This window comes from Dioscorea cayenensis, unplaced genomic scaffold, assembly GCF_009730915.1.
Source record: "Dioscorea cayenensis subsp. rotundata cultivar TDr96_F1 unplaced genomic scaffold, TDr96_F1_v2_PseudoChromosome.rev07_lg8_w22 25.fasta BLBR01000441.1, whole genome shotgun sequence".
Lineage (NCBI taxonomy): Eukaryota > Viridiplantae > Streptophyta > Magnoliopsida > Dioscoreales > Dioscoreaceae > Dioscorea > Dioscorea cayenensis.
Window position 1 is genome coordinate 1 of NW_024086832.1, and position 23,734 is coordinate 23,734.

The 23,734-nt window shown below is 37.5% G+C and overlaps 3 protein-coding genes and 1 long non-coding RNA gene across 4 annotated transcripts; 2 read left to right on the forward strand and 2 right to left on the reverse strand.

Annotated features, from left to right (window-relative positions):
* Window positions 1–152: 152 nt before the first annotated feature.
* On the forward strand, window positions 153–1,013 carry LOC120254418 (disease resistance protein RPS2-like). The gene has a single exon (XM_039262533.1). The coding sequence runs from the start codon at window positions 153–155 to the stop codon at window positions 1,011–1,013; it is 861 nt and encodes a 286-aa protein (XP_039118467.1).
* Window positions 1,014–1,665: 652 nt separating this feature from the next.
* Window positions 1,666–3,320, forward strand: LOC120254417. Its single transcript, XR_005534609.1, has 3 exons — window positions 1,666–1,746; window positions 2,264–2,285; window positions 3,017–3,320. It is a non-coding gene; the product is annotated as an uncharacterized LOC120254417 (long non-coding RNA).
* Window positions 3,321–4,298: 978 nt separating this feature from the next.
* Window positions 4,299–9,590, reverse strand: LOC120254421. Its single transcript, XM_039262536.1, has 4 exons — window positions 9,405–9,590; window positions 7,938–9,273; window positions 5,272–5,321; window positions 4,299–4,920 (listed from the first exon to the last, which is right to left on the reverse strand). The coding sequence occupies exons 1-3, from the start codon at window positions 9,588–9,590 to the stop codon at window positions 5,317–5,319; spliced, it is 1,527 nt and encodes a 508-aa protein (XP_039118470.1). The 3' UTR covers window positions 4,299–4,920; window positions 5,272–5,316.
* Window positions 9,591–21,443: 11,853 nt separating this feature from the next.
* LOC120254422 (probable serine/threonine-protein kinase SIS8) lies at window positions 21,444–23,592 on the reverse strand. Its single transcript, XM_039262537.1, has 2 exons — window positions 22,893–23,592; window positions 21,444–21,578 (listed from the first exon to the last, which is right to left on the reverse strand). Exons 1-2 carry the CDS (start codon window positions 23,070–23,072, stop codon window positions 21,444–21,446), a joined length of 315 nt encoding a protein of 104 aa, XP_039118471.1. The 5' UTR covers window positions 23,073–23,592.
* Window positions 23,593–23,734: the final 142 nt, after the last annotated feature.

Sequence of the window (23,734 nt, forward strand, 5' to 3'; positions counted from 1 at the left end):
ATAGAAATAAATGGATAGTGAAAACGTTCGAAGTTAAGACAGCATCAATCAATGCGGAGAATTGGAGATTCGCGAACAGAGTCTTTATAAGTGGCGAGGTGAAGCTTTTGCCAATTTTGTCTCATCAGTGTTCTGATTTGTTGTGTTTAATGATGAAATATAGTTCTTATTTGACAAAGATTCCTGAAGGATTTTTCCAACAAATGCCAAATTTGACATATTTGGATCTTTCGCACACTGGTATCAAAGAGCTTCCAAAGGACATCCATTGTTTGGTTAATTTACAATACCTAAACATTTCAAACACGAATATCTCATCACTTCAAATGGAGTTGGTGTGTTTGAAGAAATTGCAATATCTGATATGCAGAAATTTGAAAGGGCTTGGCAAGGTAGAGGATGGCCTCATCTCAAGATTACAAAAGTTGGAGGTCATTGACCTATATCCATATGGGTGGGCAGAACCAGAAGAGTTAAAGTCGTTGAAGAAACACGTTCTCAAAGCAATTGGAATGCGTGTAGTATCACAAGAGGTTCTCCAACAACTTTCATGTTTACCAACTACTCGGCTTTATATAAAAAATTTGGATAACATGATCTATCTTTCATTTGATACTTTAAGCTGCAAAGATGATGGATTCTTGCAGGAAATAAAAATTAAATCATGCCCACAGCTTGAGCAGATTGTGATGAAGGGAAGGGAGACTCATCTCAATAAGCTTAAAATCTCTAATGTCGAAAAACTGCAGAACATTATTTGGAGAGATCTACCGCCTCCGGAATTTTTTCATGTGTTGAAGTGGTTATCTTTATCAAGATGTAATTTGGATAATTTAGCTTGGGTCCTGCATCTCCCATGTCTGTCTTATTTAAAAATAATAGATTGTGCAGAGATAGAAACGTTGTTTTACATTGAGGAGAGGGTCAACAAGTTTGGTGTCGCCCAACATTCCCACTACATTGAAATCACTAGTTATCTTCTTCTAGCAACAATCAAGAATGATGAGCATTGATTGTAATAGTGGATAATTAGGAAGCTTAGGTGGGATGATGCCACCGTCCGACCTCACCTTCAGCCTGATTTCAGCGGGAGTAAGTTTGCATGTTTTTCTTTTGTTATCCAGCTTCTTCAGCATGGGAGGGGGATTCATGAGCGAACGTTAAACAAGAATATCATCATAATTTTCTATTCATCAATCAATGCAGCTATAACGTCAGGATAAATTATATGATACCTTTTTATTATTTCATGCTGAGTTCTAATATATATATATATATATATATATATAGGAGGGCGAGCTTTAAGTAATTCACGAGAGGCGACTATTAACTCGACATGATCTTACTTTGAAAGAGCATTTAGACAATTGGGCATATGTAGCCTCTTTCCCTACCGCATTATCATATTTGAACGTTAGTATATATAGTGGTGTATCATTACGCCAATTATAACACCAAGAATTAGCTATTATTATTACACACATGGATCATGTTTGATGCATGTGTTTATGAACAGTATGTAATTAAAACCAGGAACACTAACTTCACTAATGTTTTGATTAATTTTGCTGAATATTCTTGTCTTTACTGGAATGCAGAGACAGATGAGTGAAAAACATAAAGTATAGCTGACGCAGTGAGCGGCAAAGAACTCACGCAGTGGTAGCATGTGAGAGAGAATGGTGGGAAAGCTTAGAGTGGGATGATGCCACCATCCCATCTCACCTTCGGCCATTTTTCATCGGGGTAAGTTTCATGCTTTTCTTTTATTATTTCCATCTTCTTCACATGTACATGTACTGTGGATTAATGAATGTTAAAACAAGTTATTAATATAATTTTCTATACATTAATCAATCGCCATAACATAAGGATATTTTTTTTAAAAATTATAGAATTCTTTTTTACTGTTCATGTGGAGTTTTTTTAATATATATATATATATATATATATATATAAGGAGCTTTAAAATTCATTATATCTGTATTATTAACAATACACTGATAAGATCTCACTTTGGAAGGAGTATTTTATTAATCAGGCATATGTATGCCTCTTTCTCTGCCTTATCATCATGTTTGAATGTTAGTATATATATGGTTTATCAATATGCACCCATTATGACACCAAGAATTAAATTATTATTAAATGCATGGACATTGTTTGAAGCATGGAAGTATATATACGTACAAGTATGCAACTAAAATTAGTAACATTAACTTATTAAGAATGATTAATTTGCTGAATATTCTTGTCTTTGCAGGATGAGAGTGATGAAGACTCAGGTTAGTTCAAGCCTAGTAAGATGCCATTTTTTCATTTGCTCAAGTTAGAGATCATCTCATGCTCAAACCAAGATCATTTGGAGAAGATGTTCTTCTCTTTTTTGTTTTCAATTTCAATGTGCAACTTATAACATCGTGAAATCATGCCATCCCTTTGACAGGTCTATAATTTCCTAGATTTTCCACCTCCAAAAGCTTCTCAAAACTACAACTTTTCTTTGCGATTAGTCAGTGATCTCCAAATTTTGTGCAATTATGCTATGAATTGCTCGTGTTGTTTCTAGATTTTCTTCTCAAATCTGAACAGTTTAATTGGTTTCTTATTTATGTCGGTGTGAAGACATTATTATTTGGTTTACAAGTTTGAGGTCTATCTTATGTATTTTTTAAGTTTAGTCTGGCTTAAAAGTTGATCGATTGAAGACATTAATCGTTGGGTTGTATCTTTCATTCAAAGTATATTTTTAAGTAAGTAGTGCTTTGTTAGAATGTTGGATTTATTTGGAAGCATGTATATGTATATATGTAAAATATTGTTTATTTGTTATTTTCACCTGCATATTGCAAAGGATTATTTGTGGACTTTGTCTATCTTTGAAAGCCTTAGTTTTCTTAGTGTGCATAATAGTCTAAAATGGGGGCCCTTCAAACCTGACTTTGTACTTGGCGCTACTTATGTGATTTTTGTCTTTTTGCTTCTGTAATTTTTTTCTCTTTTCTTGTTTTGGTAGGTTAAAGAGCAAAACAAAGGCAAAAGCAAGTGTTAATTGGTAAATGTGTTGCTGATGTTGATAAAACTATATGTGGAAAGGGAGGCTTTGGCACTTTAGAAAAAAAAAAAAGATGCATGGAGTTTTTTAATGTATTCGGTAGTGATAGCAAGAACGTACTCATTAAGCCAATGCAAACTTGTTTGAGGATCAGAAGTTTAATATCAGAATGCTAAAGAAGCATTGGGTCTTTTGTTACAATAATTTATGATAAGATGTTTTTGTCACAATTTTGTGTTATTTTGTCTATTAAGGATATTCATTATTTTGTGTTGATATTCATTATTTTGTGTAGATATTCATCTACACATTTTTAGTTAAGGGTGTTATGATATATTATTTATTTATTTATTTTCTACAGGTGTAGGCAAATGAGTTGCTAGCTTGCCATTGGAAATGAAGTGCATGGAGCTTCTTTGAGAATAGCAAGTACTTAACAACTTGAGGATAACGAGAGAGGATAAGATTTGCAAGGCATAATTTTGATCAAGTGAACAATCCAATTAAGGCAAAATTTGGACAGCTGAAAGATTATGCCATACTCATCAATATTTATTATATGAATGAATTGCTCATCACACATTGAGTAGTTTTTCTCAAACAGAATTCATCACTTGTTGTCTGACCATTAAAGAATTATTTATTAAGTCACATAACCAAACAGCTCCCTGTTGTCAAATGTCACCTCCGTTCTCCAAATCTTTATTCCCACTATGGTACTACTTTTCAGATACTTGTTTGGTGTCATCTTTAATTCATGGAAACAGGGACTACGCACCACTAGCTTGCATTGTTTAATGCTTATCAAACAAACCATGAATATATTATTATAACAATAATAATAATAATATTATTATTAATAATATATCTATATATGAAACTATCATATTAAAAGTACTGTAGGCACCAATATAATAATGTCATACTCTCTTTTTCATTTCCTCCATTCATTCATTAGTTGAATCAGGAAATAGAATCTATTTCTTAATGATTCCTGAGACAACATTCTTCAATAACTCAAAGTAATATCACTATTATTTACGCAATTTAATTACAGTCAACCCGGCGCCACACCCTTTCCTCACAATCAGCCATAGGGTCTTCCCATTTTCATCTATATAGCGTCCCTGATTATCAATTGCGCACAAAGCAAAGAAAACACCCTAAGAAACTCCATTTCCAAGCCACTGCAAGTTCTTCAGACTCGTGAGTATATTCTGTATAGACGTAAAGAGCGTTCTTATACAGTCTCAAGAAAGAAAACATAGCCATTACATTTTGCTCTTGCCCAAAAGGCAAACAAAACAAGCGTTTCATTGCACATCTCCTGATTTGAGGGCACTACTAAGCACTACAAAAAGTAATAAATACATGGATACTCTTATTGTTTATTTACCATTTGGTATGTTCAAGGCATTGTGTTTACTAGTGTTTCTTGTGCCAAAGGTGTGTTTTGCACATCCTAATAATGCAGGGACAACAAGCCGTTCTAAAGACTTGAGAGCATTTGTGGCTTCTGCAAAGGAAGGCCTTTACAACTTGAGAGCTTTTGTGACATCTGCAAATGAAGGCCACAAATTTGGATCTCTGCATGCTTATGTCACAAAAAGCAAAGGTTGAGAAAAACAAAGTTAGCACATTTCTACAATACCTATCTATAAATAAATATAATAAAAAAAACTTAGGTGTAATATATGAACAGTTAATATCATTATTAGCCAGCACTGCCAGATTATTTTGGCCACAAGAGGATTAACCTCTCTTGGAATCTCTACTGGAAGCCAACAGCATCCGCCACCTGCATTGGGTTCATACTAGACCAAGGCATCCACAGAGTTGCCATTTCCCATAATATCACTCTAAAGCTGTACACATCACAAGAGAATGGCCCAAGTTAACAAACACATCAATGAATGCCAAATGCCAAGGAAATTATATGGTGCTTAAGTGTAAACTATAGATAAGCATATCTATATTATCTATAGATATATCATAAATAATTCTATAACAGAATTGAACTATAGATAATTCATTTAAATTTATCATATGTTGTGTTTAACTTGCTCATTCTTCGTTAGTTTACTTTTGTTTCCTCAAGCTGTGATGTTTTCATCTTATTAGTTGTTGTTACAGCTCTCTAGTCACACAGCGCGCAAGCACGCCCACAAAAAAAAAAAGAAAAAGAAAAAAGAAGGGTTTTATTATAGAAAACTCACTTCTCATTTGATGGTTGTTTACACATCATCTCTGGTGCCATCCATTCAGGCTAGAATAGAATAAGGACAGACATTTAGATAGTTGAATGTTAGAGGTACGACGAACAAGAAATAATAATTTCCTAAATGTAGTAGAGCAAAGACTAGATCTCATCATTCAAGCGGTTGACTTTGATGACAAAAATGTGTTGTGCTTTCAACCTTGAGAGACCAAAATCACAGACCTGCACTACATTGATATCAGAATGCTATCAATGTGAACTAATAGAGTAACAGTTGATCAAAAAAATTTAGGATTATATCAATTTATTATTATATTCCAACATTTAAAGATGCCACCTTTCTCAAACATACATAAATAAATTTGTTTGGAATGGATGTCTGTATGGGACATTAGATTATATCTACCGCCTTCCTAAATAGATCACACTGCATAAAGGAAGACCAAGGATGATGTTATGGCCAAAAGGTACAACTTGAACTTGCCCAATATTTTGATCAATATTCATAGGAAAACACTATACTCATAATTTAGAAGGGCCTCTTAGCTCTAACTAGGAGCATATCCAATAAATCAACGCAAGTAACCGATCCCAATCAAGAAGGCAATATAGTGACAACACTAAAAAAACCACAAAGAAAAGCATGCACATACACATAAAGAGATGGTGGTGTTCACAAAGTTGCTGAGCTGCTCCCAGACAAAGATAGATTTGGGACATTAACCAAATAAATGATTAATAGTTTCCTTAGAAATACCACAAAGAATGCAAGGAATGTCCGAGCCCAAATGCAAATTAAAAAGAAAATCGGTGGTAGATAAGCGACCCTTAAAACAAAGCTAGACAAAATGCTTCAAACGAGGAGCAACATGTAACCACCAAAGCATTTTCCAGCCAATCCAATTATCCGAAAAAGAAGATTTGTGGTTCAAGTGATGATAAATTGTAGCAGAAATGTTGCTACTACAAGATTTTGGATTCCACACCCAACCATTATCAGAATCAGGATTAATATAGCCCAAGTTACAAGAAGAATAGTCAATTTGATTTCCAAAAATGAATCTAAAGCAACTGAAATCCCAGTTATTATCACAAATCATATCAGAAATATCAAAATGATGAAAATCAGCATCCATATTAAGAAAAGTGGGTTTAAGAGCAATGGGGATATCAAAACACCAAGGGTCCAACAGGAAAGAGGTGCTCGAGGGATTGATAGATTAAATTTTACAAAAGTGTTTAATATGAGCAGCAGAATTACACAAACCCCGGAAGAACCAAGAGTAATTGGGCGGGGCATGATCGACCCAAAAATTAATGTTACCATATTTAGATTTCAAAATATTGACCCAGAAAACATTGTCGTTATTCAAATATCCGAAATTATGTTTCGCCATAAGAGAATGTCTAGCTATTGAAAGATTTCTGATACCAAGTCCACCCTCAGACTTACCTGCAGTGATTACATTCCACCTCACATTATGGATGCCCTTTCCATTGCTGCCTCGACTCCAAAAAAAATTTCGCACAATCTTAGAAATCTCAGACAGAATGGTCTCAGGGATCGGATAAACTGAAAGAGTATAAATAGGAATGGAGAGGATACAGGAATTTATCAGAATTTCTTTAGCAGCATAAGAAAGATGAAGACATTTCCATCTGTTGCAAGTATTATGAATTTTGTCAATCATATGTTGGAAGACTTGAGCAGCAATACGCTTGGGAGAGATAAGGACGCCGAGGTATTTAAAAGGAAAAGAAGCTAGAGGAAGGTTGAGAATGTTGCAAATGCTTTTCATCACATGTTTATTGAACCAAGAAGGAAAGAAGATTTGAGATTTAATGTGATTGGGTCTCTGGCCAATGAGATGAGAATATATGTTCAAACAGAGGCGAATGTTTCTAGCAGACATTATGAGAAGCATGGAGTAATCAAGAGTAAATCGATCAAGATACATTAAATGGTTAAAAGTTATGGCTAAGATTAGAATTGAACCACTAGGATCATGCCACTATTCAAACCAAAATTAAGGAGAGAAGATAAAATTTGAGAAACCAATATGAACAGATAAGAAGATATAGGATCACCTTGCCTAACTCCCCTAAAAGAATGAAACCACGGAGTGGGGACACCATTAATAAGGAGGGAGAAAGAACTGGATTTGAGACAAAAAGAAATCCAAGAAATCCAGGTGGGAGAAAAATTCATTTTGGTGAGGACAGCAAGAATTGCACTCCAATTAAGGGTATCGTAGGCCTTTTCAATATCTATTTTAATAAGCATCCTAGGGAAGCCAATGGTATCTCTTTCAATAGAATGAGCAATCTCTTGAACAGTAATAATATTATTAAAAGAACATCTACCCGGAACAAAACCAACCTGCTCCCGACTAATAAGATCAGGAAGGACAATTTTAAGCCGGTTAGCAAGAATTTTAGAAATAATTTTAAAACAAACATTGCAAAGAGAAATCGGACGGAAATCAGAAACCAACTTGGAATTATCCTTCTTAGGGATAAGAGCAATGAAGGTATTACCCCAAGTAGAAGGCAAGCAAGCAGTGACAAAAAAATGATGGATAGCAGCAAAGAGATGGTCACCAATAAAATGCCAAAAATTCCTAAAAAATTCAACATTAAAACCATCGGGTCCAGGAGACTTACCAGAAGGAAGGTCCATTAAAGTTGCATATACCTCTTCCTTAGTAACCTCCCGGATGAGATGCGCTCCATCAGAATCTGAGAGCCGAGGGAGGTCAGAAGGAAGGGCCTTAAGAATGTCCATATGAATCTCAGTAGGGGCAGTCCAGAGGTTTTGGTAAAAGTTCAAGAATGTACTATTAATATCTGCATGAGAACAGAAAACATTGCCATCCAAATCTTCAATTTGAGAAATAAAATTAGCATGAGATCTGATTCGAATGGTATTGTGAAAGAAATTGGTATTTTTGTCACCATCCTTAAGCCAAAGCAAGCGTGCTCGTTGAGCACATTTAGTGTTATATTGGAGCTGCAAGGTTGAGAGCTTAGCATAATGCTCCATGAGAATAGCAAATATGTTCGGATTGGAATCAGATTGTTCAAGATGATGGATCTCAGACTCAGTATGAATTAAAGCTGAATCAATATTATTAACTCCCTTGTGACTCCAAGAAATAAGATTAGAACGAACACGAGAAAGAAGATGAGAGAAAGAATGCATGGGGTTACCATGAGGGTTGAAATTCCAGGCTGTCAAAACAGCATTATGACAGCCTAGAAAGTCCAACCAGAAATTCTCAAAACGAAAAACATTCTTTTTATGAAACGGGAGAAAACTAGCAGAAAGGAAAAGAGGAGAATGGTCTGAGAAAGAACGGGTAAGATGCTTAAGATTGTAAGACTTGAAAGAAGCAAGCCAGTCGACATTCACAAGGCAACGGTCCAATCTAGCCCAGCGGTGAGCTGAACCGAACTGATTATTGCACCAAGTGTATGGGGAACCAGTGTACTTTAAGTCTAAAAGGTTATTGGAATCAACAAAATCTAGGAAAAGACGAGATTTTCGACTGTAATAGGAAAATGAACCCCCTTTATGCTTAGATCTGGAAAGAACAGAGTTGAAATCACCCAGAATGAGCCAGGGGATACGTAAACAAGTGATTTTGGATAACTCATTCCAAAGTAAGCACTGTTTTTGAAAACGAACTGAATTATAAACGACAGAAATAATGAAACTTTTAGAAGAAGCCGACGAGATGATAATGTGTAAAACACGACGAGAAACAACGATAGGAGTTACCTTGCCAATAGCCTTATTCCAAAGCACAAAGATACCTCCGGAAAAGCCATTAGCAAGAATCGCAGTCCACTCCCAATGTTTAGGCACCTTATTACAGAAACGGTCAACTCGATCCGAGTTAGCATGAGTCTCAACTAGACAAACAATGATAGGATTAAACTTGCGAATGAGACGAAGGACGCCGGAAGACGTATCAATCGCTGAAATGCCTCTACAATTCTAACAGATAATTTTAGCAGAATGCATATTCATAAAAACTTAAATGGGAAAAGAAAAGTAACTTCCTGACGGGAAAAGCAGGATATAGTCCGAAGGGAACAGATAGAGCTTCAAGAGGAAGGGCCCCCGACCTCGAGCCTTCCTTTCTTCGTAGAAACATCAGAATACTGAGAACCTTTTCGAATGAGAGCCTCTCTTCTTGCCTCCTCTAGATATTGAACTAAAGTCATGGAATCCTCGGGGACATCATCATCAGGCATCTCTTCATCTTCCTCATCTGAATAATCATCATCTTCATCATCACAGTCTTCCTCCATTTCGCCAGTGTCTAAAGCCGAAGAGACCTTTTCCACAACCAACGAATGAAGGGGGTGAGATGGAGTAGAAGGGGAGTAAGACATTTGGAGAGATGTACGAAGGACTGGTGGAGGAGAGTTTGACTGGGGAAAGGCAGGAGCTTTTCCTTTATCTTGGGGATTACAAAAAGGAACGATTTGATTGGGGGTCGGGCGGTAAAGAAGCATGGGGAGAAAAAACACCACCTAGGGAAATGGTAGGCGTGGGTATATCAACGTTCAAATTTGGATGATGAGGGTTAGTGGAGGCGTCAGTGCTTGGAATAATGTGGGTGGCTTGGGGAATAACGTTAGTGGCATAGGGAGTAGCGATAGTGGCATTGGAACTAATGAACCGCCCTCTGCCAGTGCCTCTCGAGCCGCCACAGATGCTTCGAGATACGGTGCCTCGGGGGGCGTTGACATTGGGACCCGTATCGGCTGCGGCTCTCGCAGTCACATGACTAGCACGGGTGATGCCACCACGACCATGAGCGCGGCCACGCCGTCAGAAACTAAGAGCCAGGGACTGTAATCCGTCTCCGGTGGGGTCTGGACCGAGTTAGGAGGGTCACTCATAGAGAGAGGGTCAGATTCATGAGTATCGTTGGACTCCATGGGTTGATCGACGTCGGGAGGAGCCTGGGAAGGTCCGACTACCTGCTGTCGCTTATTACGGAAGGGCAGAACATGGCCTCCGGTTCCATCCGATGCCGGTCGATTGCATGAGTTAGATCCATAACCAATTAATCCACATTTATAGCAAAAAGTAGGCAGTCGTTCATACATCACATCGACGAAGACCCGATGATGATCATCCCCGATCCAGAACCCAGGGCTAAGCGGCTTGGAGAGATCAATTTCAATACATACTCGAGCAAATTTAGATCTGACTAAGGTAGTAGTAAGCTCGTCGATCTTGAGAAGAACACCAAGATGACTGGCAATGGTTTCAAGGGTTTCACCATCCCAGCATTCCACAGGAAGGTTGTGGAACTGGACCCAAATAGCTGCAGGACTAAGCTTGGCAAAGGAGGGTTCAAAAAACGGCTTCCAGGGAGACAATTGTAGGATAATACCATTGACGGACCACGGTCCATCCCTTAAGAGACGCTGCATGACCTGTTGCGACTTGCGAGGGGCAACAAATCAACAAGAAGCCATTTGGAAGATCTGAGATGAGGATTTTTCCGAAATCCAACCATTTGGCGAGAAGAACAGCCTTAACTTGATCAAACGTTGGAGGTTTGCCGAACAACTTTCCGTAAAGAGCATGCTGGAAATTCAAACGACCGCGATTGAGCGCCTCTTCATCTAATCTGACGAAGCTGGAAGTCGAATCTTTGAGTTTGTTGAGGATTTGTGGAAAACAAGGGCTCAGACCGAAGGGGAAAGCAAGAGGAAAACCTACACGTAAACATTAGACAAACAAGACTTAGAATAAGAAAAAGGATGTGGATATCCTACAGTATAATTATTCAAGCTTATTCAGATAGAAACACATTCAAATACATTTCTGAAACAAAGCAAGACTTGATTTGCTTGATTTGATTGGGCCCAAGAGGCATGATAATGACAAAAAAAAAAAATCAGGTAAACTTACTTCTAATATAGGTCATACTGACATCTAATAAGACCGAAAAGAAGACACATATTTGAAGTTGAAAAAAAAACCATTCATAGCAACATAAAGTTAGCAGATAATGGATACCTAAAACGACTAAATGAGTGATGTAAACCAAATGATTAATATTTGATACAATCATGTTCATAGATTGAGTGACGCAAGAATTGTTGGTCTGAGCAGAATATTTTCGGTAAGTATGGGATATATAAAACTTCCTGCTGCCAGATCCATGCAGAGGCTCAGATGCCTTAGTAGGCAACTTACAAATAATGTCTTCCAAACCAGGTTCATATCTGTTCAAATTCCAAGACTTCAATATATCCTAGACATTGGGATTACAACGCAGTCAAACTCCATCTCTCAGTCTGCCACTATAATAGAAAGGTAGAAACCTTCCAAATTTTCCACATAAACACTAGTTTCCCTTAATATAATTACAACAAAAACCCACCAAGTCCACTTTCGGCAAGCTGTAAAGATTACCAGCAATCAATCTAAGATGACACAATAAACAAACATCCCACACAAATCCAAGGAGAACAGCTCTCAAAACAGTAATAGGAACACAAGTGATGAAAATTATCATCTTTTTTTTCTTTTAATTATTCTACCAACTAAGGATGAAAGTGCATAACTCAATTAGTTTCAGACAAAGTTTTAATTTCAGACAAGGAAGGTTATGCTATTACTTTCTGAATTACATTAGCATCTTTTCTTGATATTAAAAGCAGAATAAGTTTTAAAACCTTTCCATGCATTCGAGGTTACCAAAAATAAAATACCTTCACAGTCCAGTTCTTGTCAACCATTAGATTTGGTGATTTCAGATCACGATGGACAATTGTTGGCATGCTAGTGTGCAAACAGTTCATGCTCTTGGCCCATGGGACAGCACAGAGAAGATCAATTCACACAAGACTTCCAACAAAGAAATTATGAAAAAAAAATTAAACATACCACACCAAGGGCCATTTTGATTGTTCACTTCTCCTCAATTTGAATATTTGGACGGTGAAGAATTCTGAACAAACTTTCTTTGATTGATCAAGTTGCATGTGAGTCAAGTGATGAAACTTTACCGAAATAAAAAAAAAAGTGTTGGCATTTGAAATTCCAAAAGGAAAAATCAACAAATAATAAGTTCTTTTTTAGCTAATATCTCTCAAAACTCCATAAATACCTATATATCCTTTAAAACATTGCATTAAACTTTATACCCTTCAAATCCTCCATTATTTGATCCCCCAATCTTAAGTCGACAAGCCATGCACATGAGATGGCTTCCCTAATATTCAATTCTTGTTATATAACACAAATAACCAAAAGTCCACCCCTTGTATCTGCTCTAAATGGCATGAAACCTAATAAGATATGGCTGGTTATATAAAAAGTTTTGGAGAATTACATTCCTAAACTTTAGGCTCAAGCTGCACTGTCAAGTAGAAAAAAGTGAAAGGTTAAAAAATATGCTGGCAACCTAACCAAATACAGATGCAAACCCATACAGTTCCTCTGAAACCCTAGAGAGCAAGAATATATGGATAAATATGACAAAAGGATGGGCTTAGCCTTGAAACAATGGATGTTGAATGCAACTCTGCTTCAAGTTCATTGTTAGATTTTGCCATGAAATAAAAAAATGTGGCGTTGGGAATGTTCTGTTAGAGCTTCCATGAAGATGGCACAACCCTCTCTTTCAAATTATCAGTGCACTTGTGAGACAATGGCCATTTTGGATAAAGTTTATATAAAACCAAAAGACAATCCAACAAACGTTTTGCAATCAATTAGTAGGCACACAAACAATGTCGGAACATATTAAATCTGAGTTCATGCCAATGACTACATTGAAACCAATTTAAGATATTGATAATTTTTTTGAAGTAAGAATATGCAAATTGATTTCTTCCATATTCATCACTGGTTCAATTTAAAGGAAAGCAAGATTCTCTTTTTACCTCAAAAGAAACTCTGAAGTAATTGATAGATTGGGATTGGGAGGGTGAGCCACAGCACTCATAAATAGAACACTTGGATGCCGCAATCTACGCAATATTTTCACCTAATGGCACATAAAAATTAAAGCTTCCCCATCAAAACATAAAGTGGCAATATAAAATCATGTAATGATTACTCCAGAAAACAAGTAACTTCTCTCCGAAATTCATCCAAAGCATCTCTATCAAAATCCTGATCAAGGAATTTCTTCACAACCACTTCCTATTATTCATATGCAGTACAGATAAATTATAACATCCTTTTTACCAAAAAGATGTCCATATCTAAAACTCAAACAAGATAAGAAAACTACAGATATATTAGATAGCATAATAAAGCAAAGATCCTTCACATAAAAATTAGTAGGATCGCCTCGAACATCTTTTAAACACAAATTGCCCAAACATTGCATAAAGTAGCTATGCAATGGATAAAATGAATGACAATACAGTATTCTATAGCTAGGTGTTTGTATGACCTATTAAGATGACATCTTTTCACAAAGACAAGCTCGCTTGATTTATGGCATTAATTGAAATCACCACCAAAGGATATATACTATAAAGAATACAGACCAAGAATAGCATATAGAAAAAAAACTAAACAAGAATTGAACTATTAAATTAATCATAATCAAAGAAGCCTCCATCCTTTTGTAATGATTACATCAATTGTACTCCATGCCGGTCAAAAACCAACATATGCCAAACTCCAACGAACATCTGCCTACAGCCCAGATCATCACTATTATGTCAATCTCTTGCATTGATTCTTATACTAGAGCAAAATATTCCTTTCATATGGATGGGCTACACAAGATTCAAACCTATAAAAAAATTCTCTCTTTCTCATCTCTGAATAATACAGTTAGGTACAACTTCCTCATACAAACAATAATCAAACAACTTCAATTCATGGCTGATACTCTCAAACAATAGGATTCTATCCCCATTGTCCTACATGGAAAAATAGGAACATAACAAAATCAATCAACATATAAAAAAAATTAAAAAAAATTAATAGCAAAAATTACTTGTTTGTCACGTTGAACAGTTTGGTGATCAATGTCCTCAACTCAAAACATCAAGTCCTATTATGAAATTCTTCACATTGCACATCTACTACATGTTCAATTGCAACCATTGAGCATTTTGCCGAAAGCAGTTCAAAAAACTCATAAGTTAAACCTCAATATCCTACTTAAATAAGGCCAAACTATAAGACAAAAGGTCTAACGGTCAAAACACTTCTCATCCTTAATATTATTATGATACCTCATAGTAATAGGCACTCCAAGCATCAAAGATAAGAATGCTTACATATTACTCAAAAGGTTAGAAGTCTATTACATAATAAAGTTGGAAGATAGTCAGTTATAGAACAAAAACGGGGGGCGAACGCAGAAAATAACTCTAAAAATAGAACTAGAAAAAGTCAAATAGTTTTTATTAAACTTGGAAGATTTCTAATAATAAAAAATGCAAGTGATATCGCAATTAACAACTAGCCGAGCCATTCCAATCTTCACGGTACACTTCCCTATAAGAACCTATTCAGTGAAACAAAAACATGTAATTAATTCTCAAACAAAATATGTTGCACACTTAAAGACATATATTGCTAGAAAAATGATCTCATATGTTCATTTGCTCCTTTCCAGTAAAACAATATGAAACAAAAAATCACTGATAATTGAAAATAAACAATTGTAAACAAAAGAGCTTCACGATTTTATTAGATCCTAATAGTTAAATAATATATATGAATGAAATTAGCTTGCATTTAACATGATTAGATGTATATCAAAGATGGTATTTTAAAATGCTAAACATGACATCGACCCATCTATGTAGAGAGAACTCCAAGAAATCATTCATTATTGTTAGATTTATGTTATAGTTTATATTTGTTTAATGGGCCATATTGGGCCCATACCACAAAACCCTAATATTTCTCTATATATATCCTTGTACTCCTTTGCTAATGAAATATACAAACCATTTCTCCTATTTTCACATGGTACCAGAGCCCTGGGTTAAACCCTAGCCGCCGCCACCACTACTCCAAACCCTAGCCTTCCACCTGCCGCCGCTACCTCTACTGCCAGCCGCCGCTCATCTTTCGCCGTTCTCGTTGGTCTATGGGCACCTGGTGATGTTCCTCAGCCCTCACCAGTGATGCCCTTGTCTCGTTGCTGAAGGATTTGTCTTTTCATCGTCATGTCTTTGTCTTATGATTCTTTAGTTAAGAATCTCCATTGTACCTCGCAAAAGTTGGATGGGAGGAACTATGTTTTTTGGGCACAGAGTTTTGAGCAGTTTCTTATGGCTCATAAGAAATCGTCGTACCTCACGGCAGATCAGCCAGACTCTTAAGGATGCCAAGTATGCTGATTGGCTTGCTTAAGATAATGCAATGCGCTCATGGTTGACTGATAGTATGGAGCCGGATATTGCCCGAAGTATGGTGATGTTAACTACTGCAAAGGCAATTTGGGAGATGTGTAGATTGACATATGGAAATAAAAATAATATCTCTCGTGTTTTTGAGTTGTATGAGCAACTGTTTACAGCCTGTCAAGGTGATCGTACTGCCCCTCAATTCTTCACTCACATCCGTAGCCTGTTGGATGAGCTAGATATTTACCAACCATTAGTTCTTGATCTAGCTACCCTTCGTCGTTACCGGAATGAAATTGCAGTCATCGCATATCTTTCTGGGCTTCCTCTTGAGATGCAAAACCAGGTGAAGGGCTCTATTCTGAGTTCTTAGAGAATGCCTGATCTTGCTGTTATTTATGCTCGCGTGCTTCGCCTGTCTTCTACATCCACATATCCATCGCCTGTTGTGTCCTCTGATCAGTCGACGGTTGGAAAGAAAGAGCCAGGAAGACTAGAGTTGGAATAGGTTTGTGTGCACCTTCTGTCGACACACAAGCCATACTGAGGATCGTTGTTGGGATAAGCATGGTCGCCCGGCAGTGGCCAATGCTAATACCGAGGTGGTAGATTCATCACCCACTTCCAGTGCTAAACAGTTTGTTACTATCTCTCAGGATGCCTTTGCACGGTTCCAGCAGCTACAGGGCACAGCGTCTCACACCACAGTCTCTTCTTCTATTTTTTCAAGTAATGTCTTTCTTACTTCCAGGGACAGTTCTTGGATTATTGACTCTGGGTCTCTTCTCACATGACAGGTACAAAATCTTTTTCCAAAATCTTTCTCTTTCTATTTTTCGTTCTGTGGCAATTGCCGATGGACAATCGTGCTTAGTGTCCGGAGAGGGAGTTATGCAGGCTTCCTCTCAGCTTAGACTAAATGATGTTCTTTTCGTACCTGAATTTCCTGTTAACTTGCTATCCGTTTTTACGATCACCAAACATTTGAATTGTAGTGTCACATTTTTCCCTTGTCACTGCATTTTTCAGGATCTGCAGACAGGGAAGAGGATTGGTTTGGGGCGTAATCGTGGTGACGGCATGTATACATTGGTGCGTGATAATATTCCTCGTGGTTTAGCAGCATCTGTTTCTGACTCCGAGTTATCACTCATATGGCACTGCAAATTGGGTCACCCTTTTTTTAGTCATCTTCAGCAAACTTTGCCTTGGATTCAGGTCGAGTCGTTTCAATGTGAGTCGTGTCAGTTGGGTAAACATCATCGTGCTACCTTTAAACATTCCACTCTAGTGTCTAGTCGGTCGTTATTTGATTTAGTTCATTGTGATGTTTGGGGACCTTCTAAGGTCGCGCCTATTTCTGGTCATCGTTACTATGTTGTGTTTGTTGATGATTTTTCCCGAGTGTCATGGGTATATTTGTTAAAATACCATCGTTCTATTGCTGATGTCCTTCAAAAATTCATTTTGGAAATAAAAAATCAATTTTCCACTGTTCTCAAATGTCTTCGTACCGATAATGCTTTAGAATTTCTCTCTTTTACTGTAAATTCTTTATGTGCTTCCTTTGGGATTATTCATCAAACCACCTGTCCACACACATCTCAACAAAATGGGGTTGCTGAAAGAAAGCATCGTCACATCTTGGATGTTGCACGCACTCTTTTGGTAGAGCGTAATGTTCCTATGTATATGTGGTCTGATGCTATTTTAACTGCAGTCTATCTTATTAATCGTATGCCTTCTGCACCCTTAGGGTGAGAGGTTCCTCTATGTCGTCTTTTACCTGATACCGAGTTGTTTCACTTGTCCCCTCATGTTTTCAGTTGTGTTGGTTTTGTTCAGGATTTAACTCCTGGTTTGGACAAGTTGCGCCCGCGTGCGCTTAAATGTGTCTTTGTTGGTTATTCCTGCACCCAACGTGGATACCGGTTGTTTCACCCAACTAGTCGGAAGTATTATGTCTATGGATGTTACGTTTTTTGAGTCTCAATCATTTTTTTCTAACTCAGTTTCTCACGATATGTTAACTACGTCATCTCGATATTGTTTCTCCCCATCCCCGCTTCTGGTCCCCTCCTCCTCGTGCCTATGCCTAGTGTGACGCCTTCTCCTTTGGATACAGATGATGGTCATTTTGGACAGGTTTATCATCGACGCCAACGTGTACCACCGCCAGCTCCGCCCCTCCAGTCTTCTCCCCGGACCACGCAGATCCGTCTCTTGATCTTCCCATTGCCTTTCACAAAGGTATTCGTTCTTGTACTAAACATCCCATCTCACATTTTGTTTCTTATGATAATCTTCACCCGTCCTTCCGCACATTTGCTATTTCCTTGTCTGCTGAGTCAATTCCCAGGAACTACCAGGATGCACGTTTGCTTCTACAATGGCATACGGTAATGGATGAGGAAATGGAAGCCTTGAGATCTCGTGGTACATGGGAGCTTGTGCCTCGCCCTGCTGATGCTAGCGTTGTCACTTGCGATGGGTCTTCTCTGCCAAGCACAAAGCGAATGGTACAATTGATCGCTATAAAGCCCTGTTAGTGGCCCATGGTTTTACTCAGACTTATGGTGTTGATTATGCTGAGACTTTTTCACCGGTTGCTCGTCTGAATTCTATTCGCATTCTACTGTCGGTAGCTATGAATCGATCATGGGCACTCTGTCAACTCTATGTGAAGAATGCCTTTCTTTATGAAGACTTAGTTGAGACAGTATTTATGGAGCAACCTCCGGGGTATGTTGCTTAGGGGGAGAATCTAGTCTACCAGCTCAAGAAAGCGATCTATGGTCTAAAACAAAGTCCTCGTGCATGGTTTGACAAATTTAGTGTAATTGCAGTTGCAGATGGTTTTCGCAGGTGTAATGTGGATCATTATGTGTTCTATAAGAACACTTCATTCGGTTGTGTTGTATTTGTGGTATATGTCGATGACATCTTGTTAACGGGTAGTGATCACCAGGGCATTCAGAGAACTAAGGAGCATTTAATTAAACATTTCGTTACACGAGACATGGGACAACCTAGATACTTCCTTGGTATTAAGTTTGCATATGCTAAAGAAAAGATGACGCTCTCACAACGGAAGTCTGTGTTGGACTTACTTGAGGAGCCTAGTTTATTGGGTTGTAAACTAGAGAGCACACCTATTGAGCAGTCACCACATTTTTGGGAGACATCTTCCCCATTTCTCAAAGATCCTGGTCAATACAGACGTCTGATTGGCAAGCTCATTTATCTAACTATTACTTGTCCTGATATATGTTACGCAGTTGGACTCCTGAGTCAGTTTATGCATGAGCCATGAGATGTTCACTGGCAGGGTGCTCTAAGGGTTCTTACATATGTTAAAGGAACTCCTGGCAAAGGTCTTCTCTACATGAATCATGGTCACCTAGATGTTGCAGCGTATTTTGACTCGGGTTATGTTGGCGATAAAGGAGACAGAAAGTCTACGTCCGATTTATGTGGAAACTTGGTTACTTGGCTAAGCAAGAAATAGAATGTGATTTCGAAATTGAGTGCAGAAGCAAAGTACAGATCAATGGCACAGACAGCTTGTGAAATGGTTTGAGTGCAGCCTTTTTTATTTGAGTTGGGATTCCTTATCACAATACCTATGCAGATGTGTGATAACCAGGCTGCCATCTTCATTGCAAATAATCCAACATTCCATGAGCATACCAAGCATGTGGAGGTTGATTATCACTATGTTCGTGATATGGTACTGAAAGAAGTCATCTCTACGCCATATACCCAGTCGTCTGAGCAACTGGCGGATATCTTCACCAAGGGTTTAAATGTTAAAATCTTTAGTAATCTATGTAACAAGCTGGGTATGCTCGATATATATGCTCCAGCTTGAGGGGGAGTGTTAGATTTATGTTATAGTTTATATTTGGTTAATGGGCTATATTGGGCCTATACCACAAAACCCTAATATTTCTCTATATATATCCTTGTACTCCTTTGCTAATGAAATATACAAACTATTTCTCCTATTTTCACAATTATCAACAAGAAAATGGCCAATCTTTCTACCAATGACAAGGTGTTCCCATGGGATTTCTGGTTCCACCACATCATCAAGCATTGAATCAAGTCTGCTTGACCTTACTTCCGAAGGAGAGGAAGAGAATTCTAGTTTCCTCAATGTCCTGTCTGTCCCCATAAAAATTATCATTGAAGTGGTTCTTTCGATCATGTTTTTCAATGTCATTTATTCATTCATTCATTTCAGCAGAGCTTTGCAAAGCCATATGGTCTTCATTTCTTTTTTTTTTCTTTCTGATCATTGATTCAGTCGTTTACTAGCTTGTGAAGTAGTTTGGCCAATATACATCTTACCAGATCATGATGTAATCCGGAGGAAATGTTCGATTTGTTGAACTCAAAAGGACGACCAGTATTGGAGGCACCATTCATCTTACTCTCAGCAACATCTCTACCAATGGCAAATGAGCTACAAGTTCCACTACAACCATCAAGCAATGCCTTCCCATATGCAATTGATTGATGAGAAGAGGAAGCATTAAGATCATTCACTTCTATCTCTTTCTCAATAAAATATCTTCCACATATTTATATTGCTTTGTGTTTGGAACCTCATTGCAAGCAGGGCAATTTTTACAAATCAACGGATGTTGAGGCCTTGCAGGTAATTGGGCAATGCTTTCTTTGCACCTCTGATACTCATGTTTTCTATTATTAGTAATTTTTGGTGGTCCAGAAGTTTTTTTGACTCCAATTTCTTGGAAAGGGTTCAACTCAGCAAAAAGGTTTTTAGAATCTTCAACATTATGTAAACTTGGTACTATGCTGAGTTTCTCACTAACCTAATTATTAACATCCAAAGTTGCTACAGCAATGCCTTTCTGCTTTGAAGGGAACTGACTTAGCTGATCAAAAGACAAACCCTTTGCATTTAAACTTGAACTACTACCAACTGTTATGGATGATATTCCACTACTTGCAACAGAAGGTACTAGTATTGCCTTCTCATGCCTTGACCTTTTATCTTAGAAATTATTATCACATGATGAAGCTCCAGATTCATTTTCATATAACTTTGTGGATCCTGGTAGGTCATCCCCTGATTTATTTGTGGTCCAGGAATTGGAGTTTTCTACTAGTCTTGAATTACCAGAACTTAAGAATGCCATGGTCCACCATGAGATCAACCAATAATTTTCTAAAAAAAGAACAAAAGAAGAAGTGAGTGGTTAAAGAAGACATTAGGCATTGAGAATAAGAAAACACCACGTCTTTGTTGTGAAAAGTATAATTAGTCTTCATTAACAATGACAAGAAGCATGACTTATACGAATACAACCAAAGTTCACCATACAAGTGACCGATTTCAACAACAATTCCTTTATTACTAACATAATTGGATTTTTATTTTTCCTCATTGAAGGGACACTGTGATCATACCAAAAAGAGAAAAAGAAAAAGCCAAATCATTTCAATGCATTACAACTCTTTTAGTCAAATAAACTTTTGCAGAGGCAATAGTATTAAATCAACCCTTCTGAGAAAGGAGTTAAAAAAATGAAGGGGAAATATATAGTTATACTTATGCATGATTCCTAGTTATGCAACTACATACACAAAGCAAGTGGCATTTAAGAGAGATACTTATAACAAGTGGTAAAAGCTGTCACATTCAAATTAAAAAAAAAAGAGAAATTATTTGTGAAATCATTAACTTTTTTTTTTAAATGTGCTTTCAAGAATAACTTAGTTAACCCCAAATGTTACAAGAACTCACTATTTTTAGCAAGTACTAATCCTTTAAGAGCAACACTACTTGAAAAACATAAACACACACCTTCTGGTATCTAATTTTATTATGTTAACAGCATCATCGTCAACCCCAGTGTATTGGCTTCCTTTGACTAACTTGCAAGGAACACCAACTTTGCCCTTGCATGGGTATGACTTCATAACAAGGTAAGAAAGAAAAAGAGGTTAAGTAACATGGTGTTTATCGTATGGATGGTGTGCCATAATGTAGTGATAATAATGAAAGAAGCCTCATTTTAAAATAGTATGATGCTTGACCTTGAAGAGCAAATTGCAATGAAAAGATAGACATAATTTTATGCAACCAATAGGTAATACACTTGTTTGTAGTGATGTTCGTAACTCTGTACTATTCTCCAGCCACCTTGCTAACATGATACTAGCATCCTTTACAGGGCCACCCATATGCCTGGCTGCAAGTTCATATATTCTTTGAACTAAAAAGCCTACCTCAACAGGGCAGTCAAGCAATATAAACTATGTTACTTGCTCTAACTCAACAAAATCTTGATCGATAGCATGATTGACAACAATAGCTAAGATTTCCATTTTGGAGAGCCACTAGTAATGGAATCTCTCCTTCACTATTTAAAAATAACAGACTAAAGAATACATATGCACATTATCATTACATTCAAAGGCATAAACAAGATGTGAAAGTGTGAGAAATCACACATGAAAAGGCAAAAGCTTATCTTGAAGGAATACATGCAATTTGCAAAATCATTTATAATAATATCATAAATGAATGTGTTGATTTTCAAGCATTAGACATAAGTACAGTTATAGAATATTAAATTGAAAAAGATATTTGAGATTGCAAAACATGTAGGCAAGCAAGCTGAAACATGAAATCCTCCACTAATTGCACGGTCTTTTATTAATCATAGCGGACAAACGTGGGGGTTAAAAGTAGTCACTAGTCAAGCATCCACATTTAAACAAATTGGATGATCCTAATTCGTAAGGCCCAGGTCATCAAGGAAGGATATGGATATTGTAGAGTTCCCTCATGTAAAATAGAGCCTTATTTCCATAGAAAATTCATGGGCGGAAAAATGCTGACAGTCCAGTGCCACATCTGCCACTCTACAACTGCAAAGTTAATGGACTTTCAAGTTCCAATCATTGTCTTAGGTCTCACCATCTTCTTCACATTCTAGATTGTGTAAGGTTATTGCCATCCATGAATGAGAAAAATATTTGAGAAACAAGGAAGTAAAAAGACCCAACAAAGACCAATCACAATAAAAAGTAAAGTTCGCTTATTTCTTTACATCACTCTACCAATGGCCAGAGGTAACCCTAAATTCTCAGAAAAAGTTGCAATTCCTCTCCAAAACAACAATTTCTAAATTTCCTACTGTTCGTAAGCATAATCAAACCTAAATCAGAAACTAAAACATGAAAAATTCAAGCTCCAAAGCGAACAAGTCAAAAAGAACTCACCCAATACCGACGAGAAAGCACATCAGCAGAGACATCCTGCTCCCGAATCAGATCCATCCGCTGCTTCCCCAAGCTAAGAATCTTCACCGCCCGGATTTGATCCCGATCAGGATCAACCCTAAACTCCGAGTTCGAGATCGCCAGTGCCAGCTGCACATGGAACTCCTCCTCAGACATCATAAAGTCTCCAGCAGGAGAAAGCCGTGAAGCATTGGACGGCGAAGGCGGAGAAGGGTTAGCCGGGAATGCCGCGCCACCAGCCACCTCATGGTGGTCAGAGGCGCAAGAAGGAGACAGCAGAGGGGGCGTAGACGAAGAGGGAGGAACCGGGACCTAACTAGAGCGGCCATGATGATCGTGGAGCTTCTTGAATAGCTTCATCGGATTGAGGGTTTCTTCCGCTCTCTCGGATAGATTTTGATGACGAGATGATTCACAAAAAAAAAAAGCTCTCAGAGAGAATGGCCGGATCATTGCCAGATTATTTTGGCCACGAGAAGATTAATTAACCTCTATTGGAATCTCAACACGGCAATCCTGGAAGCCAACAACACCCACCCCATCTGCTTGAGTTCATACCAAGCCAAGGCATCCCCAAAGTTGCAAGTTCCCATAATATTATTCCAAAGCGGCACACATCACACCTAAGATGGGAAGGAAACCGTGCATATAAATATATATGAGATGATCCATAGAAAACGAAAATTGAAGGTTTTAAGCGTAACAAGAAAATGGCTCAAAAATGGCTCAAGTAAACAAACACATCAATCAGTGCAGCCAGGCCAAATAAAATTATGATATATATACTTGAAATATCTAAGAAGTAATAATTTGCTTAAGTG

Excerpts from the sequence above, each read along its gene's own strand:
- LOC120254418 (XM_039262533.1), top strand. The coding sequence starts at position 153 with ATGAAATATAGTTCTTATTTGACAAAGATTCCTGAAGGATTTTTCCAA.
- LOC120254421 (XM_039262536.1), bottom strand. The coding sequence starts at position 9,590 with ATGGAGGAAGACTGTGATGATGAAGATGATGATTATTCAGATGAGGAA. Across the intron at positions 9,274-9,404 it reads CGAAGAAAGGAAGGCTCGAG|AATTGTAGAGGCATTTCAGC; the intron begins GTCGGGGGCCCT and ends ATTATCTGTTAG.
- LOC120254422 (XM_039262537.1), bottom strand. The coding sequence starts at position 23,072 with ATGATGTCTGAGGAGGAGTTCCATGTGCAGCTGGCACTGGCGATCTCG. Across the intron at positions 21,579-22,892 it reads TGCTTTCTCGTCGGTATTGG|TCATACCCATGCAAGGGCAA; the intron begins GTGAGTTCTTTT and ends CTTGTTATGAAG.